Below are 19,270 nucleotides of genomic sequence, written 5' to 3'. Positions count from 1 at the left end.
ATGAGATCAGAGACAGATCAAGAAACAGAAGAGACAGGCATGGAGGGTAAAACAGCAGCCAAAAGGAATAACAAGGAAGGAGAGACAGAGTTCTCTGCTTCAGCGAATCAGGAAGAACTCGAGTAAAATTTTCAAGAGCAGGCATGACAAAGAGAGAGAGGAGAGACAGAAATCGCTTCCAGCCATGTGTCCAAAAAGAATGCATGAGAAAAACATAGTGCCCAATGAAGATATTAAAAAATACAGATGGAAGAAGAATATCATCAAGGGTAAAAACAAACAAAATGAATTGAAATCAGGAAATGTTCTTAGAACCACACGGTCATTGAACTAAAGGTTGAATAAACTCTATACCATATAAAAACACGCAAATAAAGGCATCTTCTGAAATTTTAAGGCATTGTATGTTTCAGTTCTTTTGAAGTTACTAGTGTCATAGTAACAGAATAAGTCAATAATTGCATGGTAGTTCTGGATGGAATGCATCGCTGTCAGCAGGGGTGTGGCAACAGAGGTGGTATGGAGTGGCCGGCAACTGCCTATTGTAAGTGTAAGTGATGCCACTCCTTTTGCCACCTGATTTCTGTCCACAAAAAAGTTCCATTATGTGACTGAATAAGATTTGAATTTATACATTGCTGTCATACAAATATTTTCATGTATAAGGCATTTTAGCAACACATTTGACACAACCTTTCCAGGGACAACCATAAGAACAACATTATGACAAACATATAGAACTCTCTGCAGAGGTGGGACAGTTTTAACAGGTTCATCCCTTTAAAGAAAATTCAACCTGCAGAGAGCGTTTGTCAAGTTCCTAAGATTTACTCTCAATTTTCTTCAGAATTATTCCACTCCAGCATATGACATTATAGCCCTCCTCTGCCACCCCATACATTGTATTCCAGAGACACCACTTAGACCACCACGTTCATTTTTATGTTCATATACTGTATAGACCATTTATTGTATTTGTCATTACACCCTGTTATGAAATAAATCAAGGTCTTACACTTCTGGCACTTGCTCCTCAATTACATGTGCCTCGCAATCTAAAAGAGGTTACACCACAGTAGTGATGATGCTGATTTGTCATGTATTGAAAATGGCATTAAAAAAATATCCAGAAAAGTTCAATTTTTCGATGGTTCTTTTTAACACTGTAAAAACATCCCATAAAAGCTGTACACTCTGAGTGGTGCATTTCTGAAGTAGCTATATGCCACTTAATCAAAAAAAGTTAAGTTAAATTACAGAATCACCTCAAAGCAACTTGCAGCATCTTAAGTGCCACTTTGAGGCATTTTTCCTTTTACAGACATCACTAGGATCTTTGTGCTGTTGAAAGTGACTTACAAAAACCAACAAACAATAAGTCTGTGGTGATCCATTTTCTGCAGTACTTTATCACAGCACAATACTGTAAAGTACTTTATGACAGTTGTGCAGAATCTCACTAAAACAGGTTCTTACTGACAATATCACAAAATTAAAATTGTAAATTATTTTGATCTTTTATATTGAAATCATATGATTAAATTTACTTATTAATTTTGCTTTTTTGTCATGTGTGACAACCATAATTTCCCTTTTTATACTGCTATATACTTGTTTTTTTTTAAGCCAACTTCAAGTGATTGGAATTTACATTTTAGAAGTGACTTCACAGTGTTATCTATTCATTCCTGTAAATGTACCATATACAACATGTCACTCAAACTGTTTTCGTTCGAGACCTAAAAATTCCAGGGCATTGTCAGCCAGAAGTTTTTCCTGAAAAAAAAAAAGAGCTATTACAAAAAGTTCTTTTTCAAAAATATTTTTAAAAAAAATGACATAACAGACAAGTGCTAAACGTGATGGGAGAGGCATCAGTTACCTTCAATGATGTGTCAAAATCTTCCATGGATTCTATCAAAGTTCCTGGCTCCAATTCACCCAGTGGGAATGGGTAGTCTGTTCCCAACATTACTTTATCCTGCAGTACATGCACAGTAACAGAGTCACCTTACAAAATGAATGGATTGTTTCCATAAATTATGAATGAACACATAAATTCAGTATAACATACCTTGCCTATCACATCAGTGAGTAACTTCAAAGAGAGAGGGTCGTGGACCAGAGAATCAGTGTAGAAGGAGCCCAGATACTTTCGAGGGTTGATTTTATTGTCCACAGCACACAGATCTGGTCGCACATTGAATCCGTGTTCAATCCGGCCAACAGTGTATGGGAAAGAGCCACCTTTAAAGTCAAAATATCAGAAGATGTCCTCTGAGAGATGATATTGATCTAGAGCAAGGACTATGTTCTTTAAGGGGTAGGTTACAAATTCAAATTTAACCAAGTCAATCAACAGTTTTAATCAGCACTATCTATCTATCTATCTATCTATCTATCTATCTATCTATCTATCTATCTATCTATCTATCTATCTATACCTTACCTCCATGAGCAAAGCAGACCTTCAGCTTGGGGAACCTCTCAAAAATACCTCCAAAGATCATAGAGCAAATGGCCATTGTTGTTTCTGAGGGCATGCCTATTTGGGAGGAACACCTTTGTTACTGTGAGATGTAATATAGGTGAAGCTCTAGTTTATACAGTCAAATCTTAATTCTTAAATTTAACTTTTTAAATTTTAAGTGACATTCAAAGTAAGTGCACTTAAATATACAGTATGCATCACTGGATGAGACTTTGGTGATCAAAGTTTTGAAATTACTGTTTAAATGGTGTTTGAACTAGGGGTTTAAAAGTCAATTGGTCTGTATCGATGCATCGACCAAATAGCAAACGATCCAGTGTCATCGATGTGACACATAAACATCTATGCATTTTTATTTTCACACCTGTTCCAACATTATCCACATGATTCCTCTCTGTACATTCCTATGCTGTAGGCGGTGGCACACACAAACTTTTCAGCTCTCCTGAAAAGGTGACACGGTGTTGTGGCTCTAACACAAGAGACACCTGCATCCGCATCACTGACCACCTTTTTTCTTCAAAACTTGACCCACACTTCCAAAAGAGTGATAAGTATTAAAGCTGCTGTCTCCTATTTCACATTACGTGTACAAGATTTATTTACTGAGAGGTTGTTCACTGCTTATAACTACTGTGTTTGACATTTACTAATGAAATGTTAAAATTATATTTTGTTTGTGAGTTCATAGAAATGTAACGAATTGTGTGAAATTTCATCATATCATTTCATATCAACTGCAGACCCCAGGATCGAACAGAATTGCATCATGGCAAATTTTGAAGTATCGAAAATTATTGGATCACTGGCTAAAAGAATCGATGTAGGATTGCATTGTGATGAAACCTGTGATTTACACCCCTAGTTTGAACTGTGTCAACAGTTGAACTGTCAATTTTAGAAAAAATGTTTGCACAAAGCTTTGCCATCAACAAACAAAAAATGTGAAGTGAAAAAACTATGAAGTGTGATTTAGTTGCTGCCAAAACGATATTATGGAGGTGAGCATTAATCCTGTTCCCAAAGAGGGAACATTTTGATATTTTCACTAACTCAGACACACTCAAATCAAATAAATCAATTTATCAATTATGATATTGTTATAATATTGTCTGCAATGACATCTGTACACACCAACCAGCCATGGCAACCAATATTTTGCCATTCTCCCATCTATCTGCATATCCCATGGGTGCACAAATATCGAGCAGTTAAGGTCCTCAGCAGCCTAAAGAGTAAACACATTAAGGCCATGAAAATAATGTGTACAAAACATTTTAAAAAAAAGTTATTTTAGTGCAACATATAGGTTGTTAGTAGATTTTAGTGCTCTTAGCTCACAAAAGTGTTTGTTTTAGACTACAAAATCCCACTTGAGTGCCTGAGACTTTGAAACTTTGCAAATTATAAAACAAATGTTTACAGTGTGTCTTCAAATTAGGGATGCAAAGGTCAGATCCTTGTGGCCCAGAGTTCTGTGTGCCAGACTAGAGGAATGAAGATGTGCACATGGAGCACCAAAAGTAAAGAGATGATCCAGTTTAAAGGTGTAAAGCAAAAGTGGTTTGGAAGTGCAACACTGAATTTTCTTTTTAATTTAAAAAACAATGAATTTTTTCATGATGAAAAAAAGCTTCCAAACGCACACTTAAATTATTGTAATAAAAAACAATCAAAATTAATATGCCTGTTACTTTGGACATGTTTTCCTCTTTTAGATCTTGAGGTCTTTGTTATAAACGTCACTGAACTTTGATGAACCTTTCATGACACTTGCTCATGAAAATGATGATTAACTATAGTTCAGGCCTGTATGAATCATACTCTGATTTAGATTAAGATTAATTAAGATTAAATCTCTGTGATTGCATACATACACTGTGAACCATGAGCAGTGAATCTGACCTCTGCATTTAATCCATCCATACACACCAGTAGTAAGGACACACAATCACTAGGCGCAGGAGCAGTGGGCAGCACACCTGCGCCCGGGGGGGCAGTCAGTTGGGAGGTAAGTGCCTTGCCTAAGGGCACTTCAGTCGTGGATGTTTTCCTGTCAGGGAATTGAACCAGTGACCTTTCGGTCACAAGCCCACTTCTCTAACCATTAGGCCATGGGCTGCCCCTGTGAATGTAAGTCTAACATTCAAAGGAAAGGCAGCAAACCTACTCAGTATGGCGTGACAGTTAAAAACAGATACTGTTTTATCACTGTTTGGATCGTAAAGGGGAAAAGAGGACTTTCTCACGGCATAAACAGGGTATAGCTCTGGAGCATTGAGGTCCCAGGCATTGATGTGTGAGCCAATCTGCACCCCAGGGAAGCCAAGCTCCTTAACACAACGTCTCATCTCATTTACAGCCAGGTCTGGGGCTTGCATGGGCAGAGTTCCCAGACCCACAAAGCGTCGAGGGTAACGTCGCACTGTGGCTGCCAGGTCATCATTCAGTATTCCACACAGGTCAAGTGTATCATGGGGCTTTGCCTGGAGAAGGGAACAAGATCTCATTGTAGAGATAGTGCCTTTAGTAAAAATGACAGTGTGATGATATCATTGTCAACGTGGCCTATTTATATTGATCAGTGGTAGCAATACTCCTCCTGAGGGTCAACCCTGCTCTGGGATTTTATACCAATCCTGATCTCACACACCTGACTCCAATATTTAGATACCACCACAGACCTTAGTAAACTGAATCAGGAGTTTTAGACCGAGGACTGAACAAAATCCTACGGGACAGTCAATCCCAAGGAGGACGGTTGGCTACTGCTCTCATAGATGACATTCTGATTTTAAACGCTAGAAGAAAAAAAAAACAGACTCTGAGGTGCAATTTAGTTGTGAAAGAGGTGGAAAAACAATGGAAATAAATGGTTGGCTCAAGTTTCTTGGACTGTCACAAGTCTAAAGAAAAATCTTGAAGTTACGATCAGCTACCCAGCTGGCAGTCCTCTATAATCACTTACCCAGTAACTGAACATTACAGGAACAGTGGAAAGGGCTTGTACAGTCACCCCTGGAAAAAGAAAAAAATCCTCATGAAAAAGAATTCAGTTGTGCATCGTATTTCTGTAGAAATCTAAGCTGTACCATGCTTATCCATGTCCCGAATCCTGGCCTCAGCATCCCAACAGTTTTCTTGTATCACACGGAATACTTTTCCTTGCTTCATCATTTTGGCTTCTCCCTGGATCATCCAGATCATAGTCAGGTCAATCATATGTTGTGTCAATGTCAACTTAGGTTGTTATCAAAGGGTTGTATTACAAAACTATACAATCCAATATTTTTGGATTCTTAGACTGCATTTTGTACTTGTAACCACTTGATGGCAGACGAGAGCGGGAAAAAATATCACAGTATTTCAGAGGCAGCATCCTGCAGTTCAGAGAAAATTACTCATATTTTGTATGCGCTGGTCCTTATTCACTGGAGTGATGCTGTTCTACTGCAATATACTGTCATGTATATCATTCTAACAAAAGTATTACAGACATAACAAACAGTGAATGACTGAGAGGAAAAGGAAGAGAAGCATGAAAAATGAGAGAGAGAGAGAGAGAGAGAGAGAGAGAGAGAGAGCCCTCTGGTCAGGTTGTGTAGACCCATATAACATATTCTGCTGACAAAGACAAAGAAACCACACTGAGCTTTGCAGCTGTTCACACAGTAAGCCCAGGTAAAGCATACCATGTTCATCTATCTCTCTGTCTCTCTCTCTCTCACACACACACATACACACAAACACACACACACACACACTTGACAATATGTTCAAAAATATAGTCCAATAGCAAGATGTTTGGCGGCCTCGTTCTGCTATACGCAATTTATATTTGTTAATTAAGTCAAATTATTCCATGTATTTAGCCTGAGGTAGTTGTGTGTTATGTATAGAACATTCAAAATCATACTGTATATTTTTAATGATCTTAAAAAGTGGAATGGATTTTTAAGAAAAATATTTTCTCAGTAAACTGAACAAAGCCCCATCTGATATACTGACCTTCTGAATGACCTTTAACTAATAGGATGGGGATTCAGAGTTCACCTACTGAGTTGTGATACTCAAATCATGATTTTTCTCTAGCGCTAAGGCAACATATCTGACCCTATCACACAAACACTCTGAGTGCTGTGATGGTCTGAAACAAAAGGCAAAATTAATACATCTCCTGGAGAAGAGCTGGAATAAGCTACAGTTTTAACTGATCACTGAACACATGATCATCATTCTCTTTCTTGTCATTCTCTACATGTCTGAACTGCTTTCTGGGACAATAATATCAGCAAGTCCCGGTGTTGGCCACACATTCTTCACAAGGGGTGATATGGGGGTGGATTTGGCCACCAATATATTGCCATGTTGGTCACAGGAAACCAGAAAAAGCTTGAAGAGGAGTGAGCCAAAAGAACAGTGTTCAACATTTACTGTGTAACCATTATTCAGAACACTACATTTGGTAAAGCAAAGGCAGTAATATCAAACTATACTGTAATGATATCTAAATACAATCTGAACTCATTTTCAGTGATGAGGTTTGGCTCTGCCCCTGAAATATCCAAAATTTTATTAAGGCATATTGTAAATGCAATTAAAAGCATGCCCACCTGAACAGAATTGCTGGAAACCATGTGAGAAACTTTATGAAGTCAACACTAACATGTTTAAATGCATATGTATTTTATTTTATATATATATGATAGCCATAATAAAGCATCGATCGACTTACTTTGCAATGGTGATGAAGCTGGACAAATCCATCATATCCATACCTCTGAAGAACACAGAAATAACATGTAAGAGTCTAAAGAAAGGTTAGTTTAAACTTTTGTAAGGCAGACAAAATACCTACCCAATGCTATCTAAAATGTTTGAAGGAAAAAATAAGAATTTGAGATTCTGTGCAGAAAGTACAGACAAAAGAAGTCTGTCTCCTTACAGCAAGCTCTCTGTTTGTCATTGTGTCTGGCTGACTTTACTCCTTATTTCTCTGTCTAACCATTTATTCCTCTGTGGCAATACCAACTTAACTATGTCCTTTGGGTTCACACATTGAAGATACAGGACATAGTGACAGAACATAATTTTTAAAAGCCCTTGGAGCAAAGTTTGCTGAGTGAGGAAGAGATAAAATCAGCAAACAAGACATGAGACATGGAACTTTTAAACATAATGACCTTTGACATTTAGTCAGGTTTTGTGTAAGTCCACCAGCAAGCATTAAAGCATTTAAAAGTTGTTCTATCGTTCTTTCTCAGGACAGTTAGTCAGTTATTTTGCAGGTTAAGGGCAGTCCAAAATGACATTACTGCAGTGCAGAACAACAAATACAATGTAGAGTTCAGACATGCACAGCTATTGCTGTCTATGGTAATCATTATCCTGGCCCAGGTCTACATAAACATTGTGACCAAGGTTATGTTAAGCCTTCCAGTAATGTTTGACAAGTCTAGATTTTATGTTAAATTTAGATCTTTGACAATATCGTTAGGCCACATTCAGATTTTATTATATTTTTATTCATATTTATACAAGTATATTTACTTAAGAATACACAAATATATTTACTCATCAGTGGATATGCATTTTACAGAGCAACCCACTGAAAACTTATGAGAATTCTTTTATGAGGATTAAATATATACAACATAGTTATGTGGCAAATAGCTGTATGACACTGTGACCTCATTTCTGTTCATATCCTCGTTATAACCGTCACAATCAGCTTGACTTCCTAATCCATTTCTAAACAAGTTCAGGCAATGGGCTGTCATTTGCACAAGAGTAATTTGGCAGAACTGGGTATATGCTTAAACAGAAACTGTGGAACTTGAGTGAAGATATCACATTTGCTAGTAATGGAAGCGGTCAAAATTCATGAGACCAGCTGATTTCATAGCGGAGTGAGCCATGTAAGTTACTCATGACCGGCAGCTGAAAGTGCACGCCACTGAGGATAATGGTTTTAACGTGACTAAAGTTCTTCACGAGATTGTATCAGATTGAGTGAGGGGTCGGGCGGCATACGTTACCCTGAGAAGTTAAAAGAGAAATATAATAGTAATTTCAATAAATGCGCTGAGTTAGTCGATGTGGTGTGATTTGTGGAATGAGTTAACCATTGAAGTTATTAAGTTCAGCGCTTCCCCAATATCAGCCAGCCTACCTCTTTCAGATCGGGCCATTCCTTCGGTAATATGTGATTATGAATGTCGATCTTCATCCTGGGAACAGTGTGCGTGTTTGAAGAACGGTATGATTTGTCAAACTCTTTTTGTGAAACAGAAAACTCTGCATGAACCCGAGCTTTGATCGACTTTCAGAGTCCTGCCCACACGAATGGGCCAATGAAATTCTGACTTGAAAATGAGGCCCATTGAGATTAAATGAAACATTACGTTACTTTTTTTCTACTCACAAACGATATTTATTTACACGCCCACGCTCACAAAAATGTTTCTATAGTGTTCAAAGTGGCAGACCATGCAAAAGCAGCAAGTAACAAACTAATATTGCAGATAGCCAAAGATTGGACAGAAAAAAGACAGATTTACAGTGGATTTCCAAAGAATTGTCTATGCGAAGTTTGTCGTCACACATTACTTTTAAAAGTATAGTGTGGCGGAGGAAGGAACACGTAAATCAAATCTCAGTGTAGAGTATTCTTTGGTTTATTTCTGCATATTTTCTGCCCCTCTGTGGTTTTGGAGGGTACTGACTGATAACCGGACTCGTGGTTTTTAGACTTCACCACAAAACTTTGATGGCACCAAAAATAAACACATATCTGTAACATTAACGTGTTGTCTATTGCATGTTACTGTGTGTTGGACTAATGGAGTAAACTTTCCTGTCATGTTTTATTCATACTTATTTTATTCTTTGTTACATTCAATCACAATATCAGTTTCGCGTTTTATTGCATAGGTCAAGTCTACGGCGCTTCATAACCATTTATCACGCAAGTCAGAAATATATTTTATCTTCATTCCTTGAGTTCAAGTCAACTCTTCATGTGAGAGTATGGATGTTGGGCAATCGGATGAAGCCTTGAACTGAAACGCCCAAATAGTAAAAATAGTGTAACGGGCAGCCAGCCACTCTGGGGAGTTGCGTCTGTCTGACGCTCAGTAGAGGAGGAACCGTCGCTACTGCAACAAGAGCTTCAGCAGTAGATCCAGCTGACAGATTAGAGCATGAGCATACATACAAACTAAGTGGGAGCACAAAACTCCATTGAACGAACCTGGAGGTGTGATGAGAATCGGTTTTGCTGCAGTTGTTATTTTGTAGTTAGTGAGTCCGTGACGGAGGGACGGGTGGGGTAAGGGTCCGTTGCTGATGCTAGGCAGATTGCGTTTATCTCTGCATCTCTGCTCAGTTTCATTTAATGCTGGCGGCATCACGAGCTGAATGGCAATATTTTGCACACCGTTGTGAGACCATTTTCAGATCCCAACTAAACTTCAAAATCTGAGAAAGATGAGCGATCTGTCGACTTCAGATTCTTACCCTGTGCCGGACCCCACAATTGTGGATCCAACGACAATACGAAATGGACAATGTCCTGCTGCCCAGGATCAGAACCTGCCCAAAAGAGGGTCTCAGGGCGATTCCTTCAGTATGGACCGGGACCAAGAAATGAAAATAACAGACAGCGTAGAGGGCCAAGGTAACAACAAATACTGCTTCTCAAACTAATTTATTTTCATTTAATTGAGAGCGTCCTCAAGGAAAACTCCCTCATCCAGGACCCTGTTATTTTTCAGTGGATGATGCAGTAAAGAGTGTCTGAGTGGCTCAATCTATAAAAAAGCCACGATTTGAGAGGAATTAATTATTCAGGTGTGCAAAGAACAGCCAGCTGCGCCGCTGCACAACTAAGAGTCATTTACCACTGGTATCCGCAAGGCTTCCTCAAAATATTTAATGACATTTTGTATTTCTTATTCCAAGATTACACTTTTAGTGCAAAGTAATTACTGTAACATGTCATTACAATACAATAGTAATACAGTAACATATCATCAGTAAGCATTAAAGAATTTTTTTTTAACGAAATACACCCAACATGAAACCCAATATGTCATTTGGCGCAGTGTTATTTAGTTTAATTATAAATGCGTTCCTTTGCCTCCGTGGTTTTACGATTGCTTACATGTAAAGAAAATGACTTTTTCTCTTAAATTATCCGTAAAGGTGATATATATACTCGAAAACAGTGTTGAAAAGGAGGTGGCATGATTGCGTCATTTGCTGTGCTACTTCATCATAGGTTGGATGAGTGAATTTTGCTGTGCACATGATGTGGTCATTCTTATACAGGTGCGCCTAGACATAGACAAGATTTAGTTGGTTCTCATCTTAGGCTAAGATCACTTTTTTCAGCCATTTAAATGCCTGCTTGATAAGAAAACTGGTAACCAGAGATATAACAATTACTGAAATATATAGGCCAGTATGATATTCTCAAATTACAGTTCACTCCATGATCTGCACCAAGTTACTGCTGCCTCTGCATGTTCATCTTACCACAGGTTTCACTGATCTATAGGTTGACTCATTTATATAGTGAATTGTTTATAATATAAGGTGCGATTTGTGATTATTGACAGTAAGAACAGTGCTGCTGTTACTATGTTATCATCAACTAAATATAGCGCTGACAATTCAACACATAAAGTCTTCTGAGGTTTAGATGGCTAACAGTTTTAATGACACTCTGAATTCATTAAGATTGGATATGCTTGAGGGTAAATCAGAGTGCCATTATCAGGGCTGAAACAGACAGACAGATGAGATGGAAGGAGATCAAAAGCATGCTTTTAAGGTCCTCACAGAACACCTCACTGCATGCACATGCACACACACACACAAATAGACACACACACACACATACACCTTGAATGCTGATACTGGGGACCCTCCGCTGATGTCCATTATAACAAAAGTAAAGTATAACAAGCCAACCCTAACCCTAACCCTGACCAAAACACTTTAAACACTTTTAGTTTTATGAGTGACAACATTGTAAAATATCCTGTACATATAATACTAAATTACTGGCCACCAGGAAAGTACTATGAAATTTTAATAAATAGCTGTGCAATGTTTAAACAGTGAATTACTGTAACTGTTGCTGTAAATGGATTACAATACATTACTATATTTTTACAGTCTTATACGTAAGCTAGAAGCTTTTATGCAAATTCTGCTACAAAGGGATATTTTATAGCTTTCTGCTGTGCTTTTAATAGTTTTTAATTCTAGTAGTTGCAATTCAATTCTACAGCTACAGTGTGCCGAGGTTCACACTTTGCTCTCTGGCAACCAATCAGCAGGCACTGCAACAGGGAGATCAGCCCTTACCGGCCTCCCACCAATTGTCTTCCTGTGAAAGAACTGCTACTGTGTATTGAACAACACGCTCTCATTCCCAACTCATCAAATAAGGCAGCGTGGTCAGTGGCCCTATGCTTCAAACTGTGAAGCTCTCTAGGTACCCCTCTAGCATGAGTTTTGCCAAAGCATAAAAGCAAACCCCATGCATTGGCCAGGAATCGAACCCGGGCCTCCCGCGTGGCAGGCGAGAATTCTACCACTGAACCACCAATGCAACTAAAATCTGAGAATTAATTAGGCCAAGTGGTCTCCATAATCAGGAAGGGTCTGACCTACACCAGGAGTGGGATTTGAAAAGGCCAGAACGGGCATGTGGCATAGTGGCGCAGTAATTAGCGCTGTCACCTCTGAGATGCAGCCCTGTGGTTATGCACTGGCATGTTTTCCACTGCACCACCCAAAGACCACTATCACTCTGATATATACATTTTCTTTGTACTTGCTCTTGCCCAATTTCTTTTTCATTTTACATTCCACAATATATCCTCTAGTGTTTTACTGTCAACAAACTAGTAGCTACACAATCTCCCACAGTATTACTGTTTCAAAGTAGAATTCTTTAAAATAATGAGTAATTTACTTTTAAAATTTGCTGTACATTTACAGCAAGTTGTTATAGTGGACAATATCTTTCATAAAAAGCACTTATGCAATGGTCTTTACTTGTAGGAACCCCAGTATGACAAGGTGTCCCAGCAGATTAATGTATTTTCTGTCAAATCCTCCTAAATGAACAAAAACAAGTACACACACACACACACACACACACACACACACACACCATCAGTCTAAACAGAAAGATGTAATAAGGTCATAAGGTCTTGTGGTGTTCATAAATCTCCGCATTTGTAAATATTGGTAATGTACTAGGCCATGTGCTTTCTGATTCATCCATGCCCCATTTCTGAAAGCAATTTCAACCAAAGGCCTCAAAGCACCATTTTCTTGTAACCCATTTCAGCATTCCTCACCAGCATGAGCCATGGACCAATGTTGTTATGTGCTACGTAAAATCACCTCACGCAAGCAATTTGGGGTCTCTGAATAATTCATAAGGATGTTTTAATTTGCTGCTGGGGTGTGGAATGCCAGGGAATTTTAATGTCAAAGTAAATTTCAGTTCTGCAGATCGATTAAAGAGGGTTCTTTTGAAAAAGGGAAGAATTGGTCTGAGAGTTGTGGACTCTGCATTGCTCTGTCTGACCCAGTCATACAGACACTGCCACACAGACTGTGTTTACTTGTGCCAATTGACAGAGAAATTAGCAAATGATATTTATGTCTAATTGATGTAAATCACTTGAAGGTACTATTGTAACTTTTCTCCCAAACTGGAACTTGAAATATTCAGAATATTTGTGTACATAGCCTAATTCCTTGAGAGCGTAACACTTTATGAATCCTTATTAAGTGTTGAAAAAGTGCATGTGGAGTCATGTGGGTATGTTCAGCTTCCACCTGATTAACAGCTTGAAATGGGGGTAGGGGGTGTTTTGTAAGTTACTCTTTTTGCAGGCTTTAGGTCTATCATATTTGAGCATGTGTAAATCATATAACTAGCATGGTTGTTACAGACAGATCCAGAAATGTGTACAGAGACGGGAGAGGGGTTGATGATCACTGAATTACTGGCTGTTGCTTTTCATGCTGTGTGTGAGAGTTAGAGTGCATGTTCCTTCGTGTGTGTGTATGTGTGTGAGTGTTGGCACACATGCTCTAAGTATTGACTGAGGAGATGAATCATGTGAGTAGAATGAGGCCACATTCCCCACCACTCTCCTATATCCCTTACAATTACGCCGACCAATGATTATCTCACCCCACTTCCCCTACCAGCATGTGACTCCCTGGCCAAGTCAGAGACCATTTCAGCATGACAGTGAAAGAGAGCCATGTGGTCTCAGAATGACTGGCATTTTTCAAATTTCCTTCTTGAACAAAGATAAAGCAATATCAGTAAGCACTCTTGGACAGTTTTTCATGTTCCTCTGGGATCCCAGACTCCATCAGTGTAGTGGCTGGACTTATTGAATGGAACATCTCTATTCAATTCTAATGTCCCATTCATTCAGCCTCCTCCGAAACACAGGATTTCTTGTCTTATATTGTTAGACTCGGCATTCCTTTCTAAATGATTGTTTTGTATCTGAAGGTGTGTGCACATAGTAGTAGTAGCCCACAATGACAAAAATGCTGTTACTGATGACTTATGCTGAGTTCCTCTCTCTTGCTCCCTCCCTCTCTCTCCCTCCCTCTCTCTCTCTGTCTCTCTCTCTCTCTCTCCCTCTCTCTCTCTCTCTCTCTCTTTCTCTCTCTCTCTCTCTCTCTCTCTCTCTTTCTCTCTCTTTCTTTCTTTCTTTCTCAATGTCCAGCGTAGTGCCCGTGCCAAGCTTGACAATGTTTTACGTCTCACCCCTGGCCCTGCAGTCACCTAGTTTACAAACAACAAAAAGACTTAATTTATCCTTATTATCTGAGAACAACAAATTAGTGAACCCTAAATCTTGTTGGAAGCAATTTAGTTACGCTAATTTACTGAATCCATTAAGTTCCAGATGACATCTCTCTCTCTCTCTCTCTCTCTCTCTCTCTCTCTCTCTCTCTCTCTCTTTCTTTGTCTCACTCTTATCAAGTTCCTATGTTCACTTGATTGTTTAACTTGGGCTCAAATGACATGATTTGAATGCTTTAACCTGTGTTGTACTGACTCTTTTTGACAGGTCTGCTTGAGAGCAGCATGAGACTGAAACCCCATGAAGCCCAGAGCTACCGTAAGAAGGCATTATGGGTGTCCTGGATCTCCATTGTGGTCACAATCATTCTGGCTGTGGCTGCCTTCAGTGAGTTCACACACAGTACCTACCACTGGTATTGGTTGTTGTTGCTATGCATTTACTCTAGAGAGTAAGAGTCTCAGAGAATGTCGCTTGGGTGTTAGATATGTTAGTTTGGGTTAATTTTCTTGTTCTCAATCATTAGCTGAGTAATGAGTTGGAATTGATAAGTTGACTGAAGCTCAATATTTTTTTTTTTTTTTACAACAAAACAGTTGACCAGTATAAGTTAAAATGTCAGGAAAATGACCAAAGATGTACTTTGAAGCTACTTTTTAAAGATGGGATCCAGACAGGGACTTGGAGCATATAAAATAAAGCTACACTCTTTGAGTCATGTGATATTCTCTAAATAAGGCGCTCTTTGGCTTCAAGGTTCAGCATCCTAAAATCCAAACACAGCTGGTGGGCTGACTTTTCTGTGATCAGAAACAAAACAAAACAAGACAAGACAAGACAAAACAAACAAACAAACAAACAAACAAAAAACCCATACAGAAATAGAATAACCTTCAATATGACTTTCAGTATAGCTCTTTGATTGTCTGATTTTTATCGCTGTGCATAAAACAGGATTTCTGTTCCTGTTACTAATATGGTATTGAAGTCTTAGTCATTATTGAGAAACAGTCTGGCATGGCTGCTGTGATGAAGATTAGTTGTTCTTTTTCTTATATCTGTGCATCAGAGAGAGGGTCAGTGCAATACCAATATACACAGGTTGTATTGCATTAACAGGAGCCCCACTTATCAGGAAAGCCGTGTTCATGTGCTAAGTGGGCTGGAAAGCTAAGTTCAATATCGATTGATGTGACAAATACTGATTAACACCTCACTCAACGTCCTGTGTAACTATACTAGAGGCCAGATATCCTAAGTCAAGCTAAGTAACAAAAGCAAAACCATCTGTAAAAATATTGCACAAAATGTCAAGGATTGCCAATATTTTCTTTTAAAAATTTGGTGAATCTGTGCTTCCTCGTACCTCCTGGACATCTTAAATGTTTTGTGTGTGTCTTTGAACATTTTTAAATGTTCATAAATTCAAAGCCCAACACCCAATGAACTCTGGGATAGGCTCCAGCACCTCCCACAACCCTAATTAGGATAAGCGGCTTTGAAAATGAGTGAATGATGAGGATGAAAAATTCAAAGTATCTAAGACACCCGAAGATGTGTTGCATGCCATCAATTTCCATAGAGGGATTGTTCTTATGACAGATGACATTTACATTGTCAGTGTGTTCTGGGTTACAGTGTCCCTCAGTCCCTCGATTAGCACCTTCAGAAAGAGAGAGACAGAGGGACAGACAGACAGACAGACAGACAGACAGACAGACAGACAGATAGATAGATAGATAGATAGATAGATAGATAGAAAGAGGGAGAGAGTTAAAGAAAGAGACCGAGACAAGGAGAGTAAAGTGATTTCTGCTGTCTGCCGGGGTTGTTAGATGCTGGAAGGCCCATGGGGAATGACAGACAGGCTGGCATACTACATGAATAAGTGAAGGTAGAGATTCCTCTCTTCTCGCAGACAGGCAGTGCAAGGGCATAGAGGACGTGAAGGACTGCTTATTCAGTCAATGGTTCAGACTAGGCCTAGACTAGACGACACTTTGACTGAAAATGATCTGTTCAAAATGAATTTTATTTCCGGAATTAGACTTAATTTGACGTGGAAAACCAGTCTGTAGGGTGGATAGCCTTGAGAATGAAAACTCAAAACAAACTATACACAATAAAAATACCAGAACCACATGCACACACACACACACATACACACACACACACACACACACACACACACACACACACACACACACACACACACAGAGACAGAGAGAGAGAGTAAGAAGGAGACAGACACACGTGTAAACATTTACAACTGCAACTCTCACAAAGAGGTGCGTTACAGCTTCTCCACAGAGGTGCTTCTCTTCTTCGTCATACTGTCTCAGGTCAGAAGATCTTTAATGTTCGCCATTGTACTCAACCAGAAAAATGTAAGAGTCAAATAGCCATACCCCTAGAGTCATGAAAAACTTTACAATGAGTTGGTTCACCCATGTCTGTTTTCTGGTGGAGAGTATCGTCATATAACCTTTTAAAAGCCTTCTCTGCCAGGTTGTCATCCGTGACCTTTACATATTGATTCCTATGTCACCCTCAACATGGATTTGTGTGAAGATCACAGACCAGCAGCAACAATACTTCATTTCGTCAGATTACTTAGTATGCTGGAGTTTAGTTTTTACCACAGTAGTTTCTTGATAAAGATTTTGTTTTTTGCTGAATAATCCAATCAGATTCACAGCTGCTAACTAGTTTTTTGTTTTGTTTTGGTTTTTTTTGGGCGTGTTAAATCAGGCCCCTACACAGTCATTCTTGTAGTTTCTTCCTTGAAGTCTGCTGAAACCTCACAGCTGAACATAAAAGCATAAACCAAAATATCCTTTGATTTGCGAAAAAAAAAAAAAAAAAAAGAATTCAACATGCCATTTTACTAGTCAAGTCAGACACTCTCAAGAGCAGCATTCATATGAAGCATATGAAGAACTGAAATTTAGAGTTAAACCCTTACAGTGTCCTTTCATTCATCTTTGAACGAGCCAGTAATCAAAAGAAAAGTTTAACCCATAGCACTAATGACCAGACAGAGCTTTCCTGCTCTGGTGGAAGGAGTAGAGACTCTGTGGGGAAACAAGGCAAGGGTTGTCATGTTTTTGAAAATTATGATTTGTTATGATGTCATAATTTTCATTAGCAATACTGGGAATTCTCATGTGTTATATTCAATGCAATTCATAAAGCTAGAAAGTGCACCATGACAATACATAGCCATGCAATAACTCTATTTTTTCATTTAGTTGTGAGGGCTATATTTACATATACATTAAGTCATTTGGTAGGTGCTTTTGTCCAAAGTGACTAACAAAATAACACAATGAATAGGCTTAAATCAGCACGTCTCAGTACACAAAGCTGATACCAAGAACTGCTCTGAGAATTATCAAAAGATTTCTATACAGGTGATTGGAATTTAAATGGAAAATATCTGTGCTATTCCGTTACAGATGAAATATGAGACTCTAATATCTGCTGATTGCACTGTAACTGTATACATACTGATTACACAATAGAAAAGACTTTTGCTCAGAAACATGAGTCAAACGATCAGATATATTTTGTAAATTAATAATTCAAACCTTTTAAATATTGTGGGTCAAGCAATATTAGAACAATTTGTATTTCACTTAAACCTTTTTTGAATAATGCAAGCACATTCAGCACAGTTAGAAGTTGGGAAAATCACCAACTTCAGATTTCACTTTACTAGACTGAGGACTCTGACAGTTATTGCTTTTAAAATATGTAAAAGTTACATGAATGTACTGCGATAGCAAGTACATGCTATGTCATTGTGCTAAGTGTACTGCATGGTGCAGAGTTTGTGATGATGTCTGGCAAATACCAAGATTAAAAACAATGCTAAACATTCATACGTCCCTTAAGCTGCTTGTACTAATGTGAGGAAGGTACTGGCTACAGCAGTAAAATATGCTATTTCTTCTTACAGAGTGGAGAGACACATGTGTATGTGCAAATAATATTACCTATTTGGTTACTAACTAGAATTTTCTGTTTGAGACAGGAAATTGTAATTCGCTTAGAGAGAAACATTTTTAGATCTGCTCATTTTGGTAAGAACTGAATTCTCCCCTAGTGGTTGAACTCTAACCATTGAGATTTGGATTGTGTCAGAAAAATGAACATGTGAGGCTCTGTTTTGCACCATTCACAAATTCATACCGTCACAACATGAGCACAGTGCATCAGTAGCAGGTTGTATGAATGTGGAACAGCTTAGACCTGCCCTCTCTCTCTCTTCATATATTCAGGGGTAGTCTGTGATGTAACTGATATGGCCTCATTATGTCCGCTGCTGAAAGGCTGTCATATAGAAGCTCGGATAGAGTGATACCCCTATTGCATTATGTATGCTTAACTCTAAAGATCTTAGTATGCAGAGCCCTTTTCCGTTCAAGTCCCTAAATCAAGATGCTGGCTTTGGGGTACTTACTGGAATCAGTAATGCTCCTTAGTTGAAATTAGGCCTTTGTATTTCTATGCAGAGGTGATTGTTGCACAAATTCAATATATTATGGGGAAGTTTACCCTTTTCACGATAAAGACTCATTATAGCTCTGGTGTCTGTTTGTACCTCAGATGGTTTTCAAAGCAAACACTTGGATTATTACAATTTTTCCAAAAAGAGAAATTTAATTATATTCTGTAATGACCTAATGTGACCTCAAGACAGTATTGATTTACCACGACATTAATGGTGGTGGCTATCTTTGCAGTGAAACTTATTCTAGATAAAGCAAGTTACTCCATAAGGTGTATATTCTGGTGGATAGTGTTCTCACATGAGCCATAACTTTCTGTTAATCTGTAACATAAGATGTAAAGCTATTATTGTTCAGTCAGTCTGTGAAGTTATGCACTGACATGTACAGGTTTTCAAAATGCA

General features: G+C 38.5%; 2 protein-coding genes and 1 non-coding gene across 3 annotated transcripts in view; 1 reads left to right on the top strand and 2 right to left on the bottom strand.

Moving 5' to 3' along the window:
* Window positions 1–937: 937 nt before the first annotated feature.
* Window positions 938–8,778, bottom strand: acmsd (aminocarboxymuconate semialdehyde decarboxylase). Its single transcript, XM_030785886.1, has 10 exons — window positions 8,664–8,778; window positions 7,227–7,271; window positions 5,584–5,680; window positions 5,460–5,509; window positions 4,741–4,977; window positions 3,626–3,719; window positions 2,450–2,545; window positions 2,075–2,247; window positions 1,883–1,981; window positions 938–1,776 (listed from the first exon to the last, which is right to left on the bottom strand). Exons 1-10 carry the CDS (start codon window positions 8,718–8,720, stop codon window positions 1,714–1,716), a joined length of 1,011 nt encoding a protein of 336 aa, XP_030641746.1. The 5' UTR covers window positions 8,721–8,778; the 3' UTR covers window positions 938–1,713.
* A 1,201-nt stretch (window positions 8,779–9,979) lies between these two features.
* The window catches only part of tmem163a (transmembrane protein 163a), a 40,912-nt gene continuing 31,621 nt past the window's right edge, over window positions 9,980–19,270 (top strand). The window contains exons 1-2 of the mRNA XM_030787198.1: window positions 9,980–10,169; window positions 14,620–14,739. Of these exons, the coding sequence (XP_030643058.1) occupies window positions 9,980–10,169; window positions 14,620–14,739 (310 nt within the window). The remainder of the gene's footprint in view (window positions 10,170–14,619; window positions 14,740–19,270) is intronic.
* Window positions 12,043–12,113, bottom strand: trnag-gcc (transfer RNA glycine (anticodon GCC)). Its single transcript has one exon. It is a non-coding gene; the product is annotated as a tRNA-Gly (tRNA).

Source organism: Chanos chanos, chromosome 10, assembly GCF_902362185.1.
Source record: "Chanos chanos chromosome 10, fChaCha1.1, whole genome shotgun sequence".
In the NCBI taxonomy this organism is placed as follows: Eukaryota; Metazoa; Chordata; class Actinopteri; order Gonorynchiformes; family Chanidae; genus Chanos; species Chanos chanos.
This window is presented reverse-complemented; position numbering and strand designations above follow the sequence as displayed.

What these genes read in the sequence shown, in the direction of transcription:
- acmsd (XM_030785886.1), bottom strand. Translation starts at nt 8,720, where the DNA reads ATGAAGATCGACATTCATAATCACATATTACCGAAGGAATGGCCCGAT. An exon ending in CTGTAATGTTCAGTTACTGG is followed by an intron (nt 4,978 to 5,459) that starts GTAAGTGATTAT and finishes TCCCTTCTCCAG; the next exon opens with GCAAAGCCCCATGATACACT. An exon ending in GGTCTGCTTTGCTCATGGAG is followed by an intron (nt 2,248 to 2,449) that starts GTAAGGTATAGA and finishes TTGACTTTAAAG; the next exon opens with GTGGCTCTTTCCCATACACT.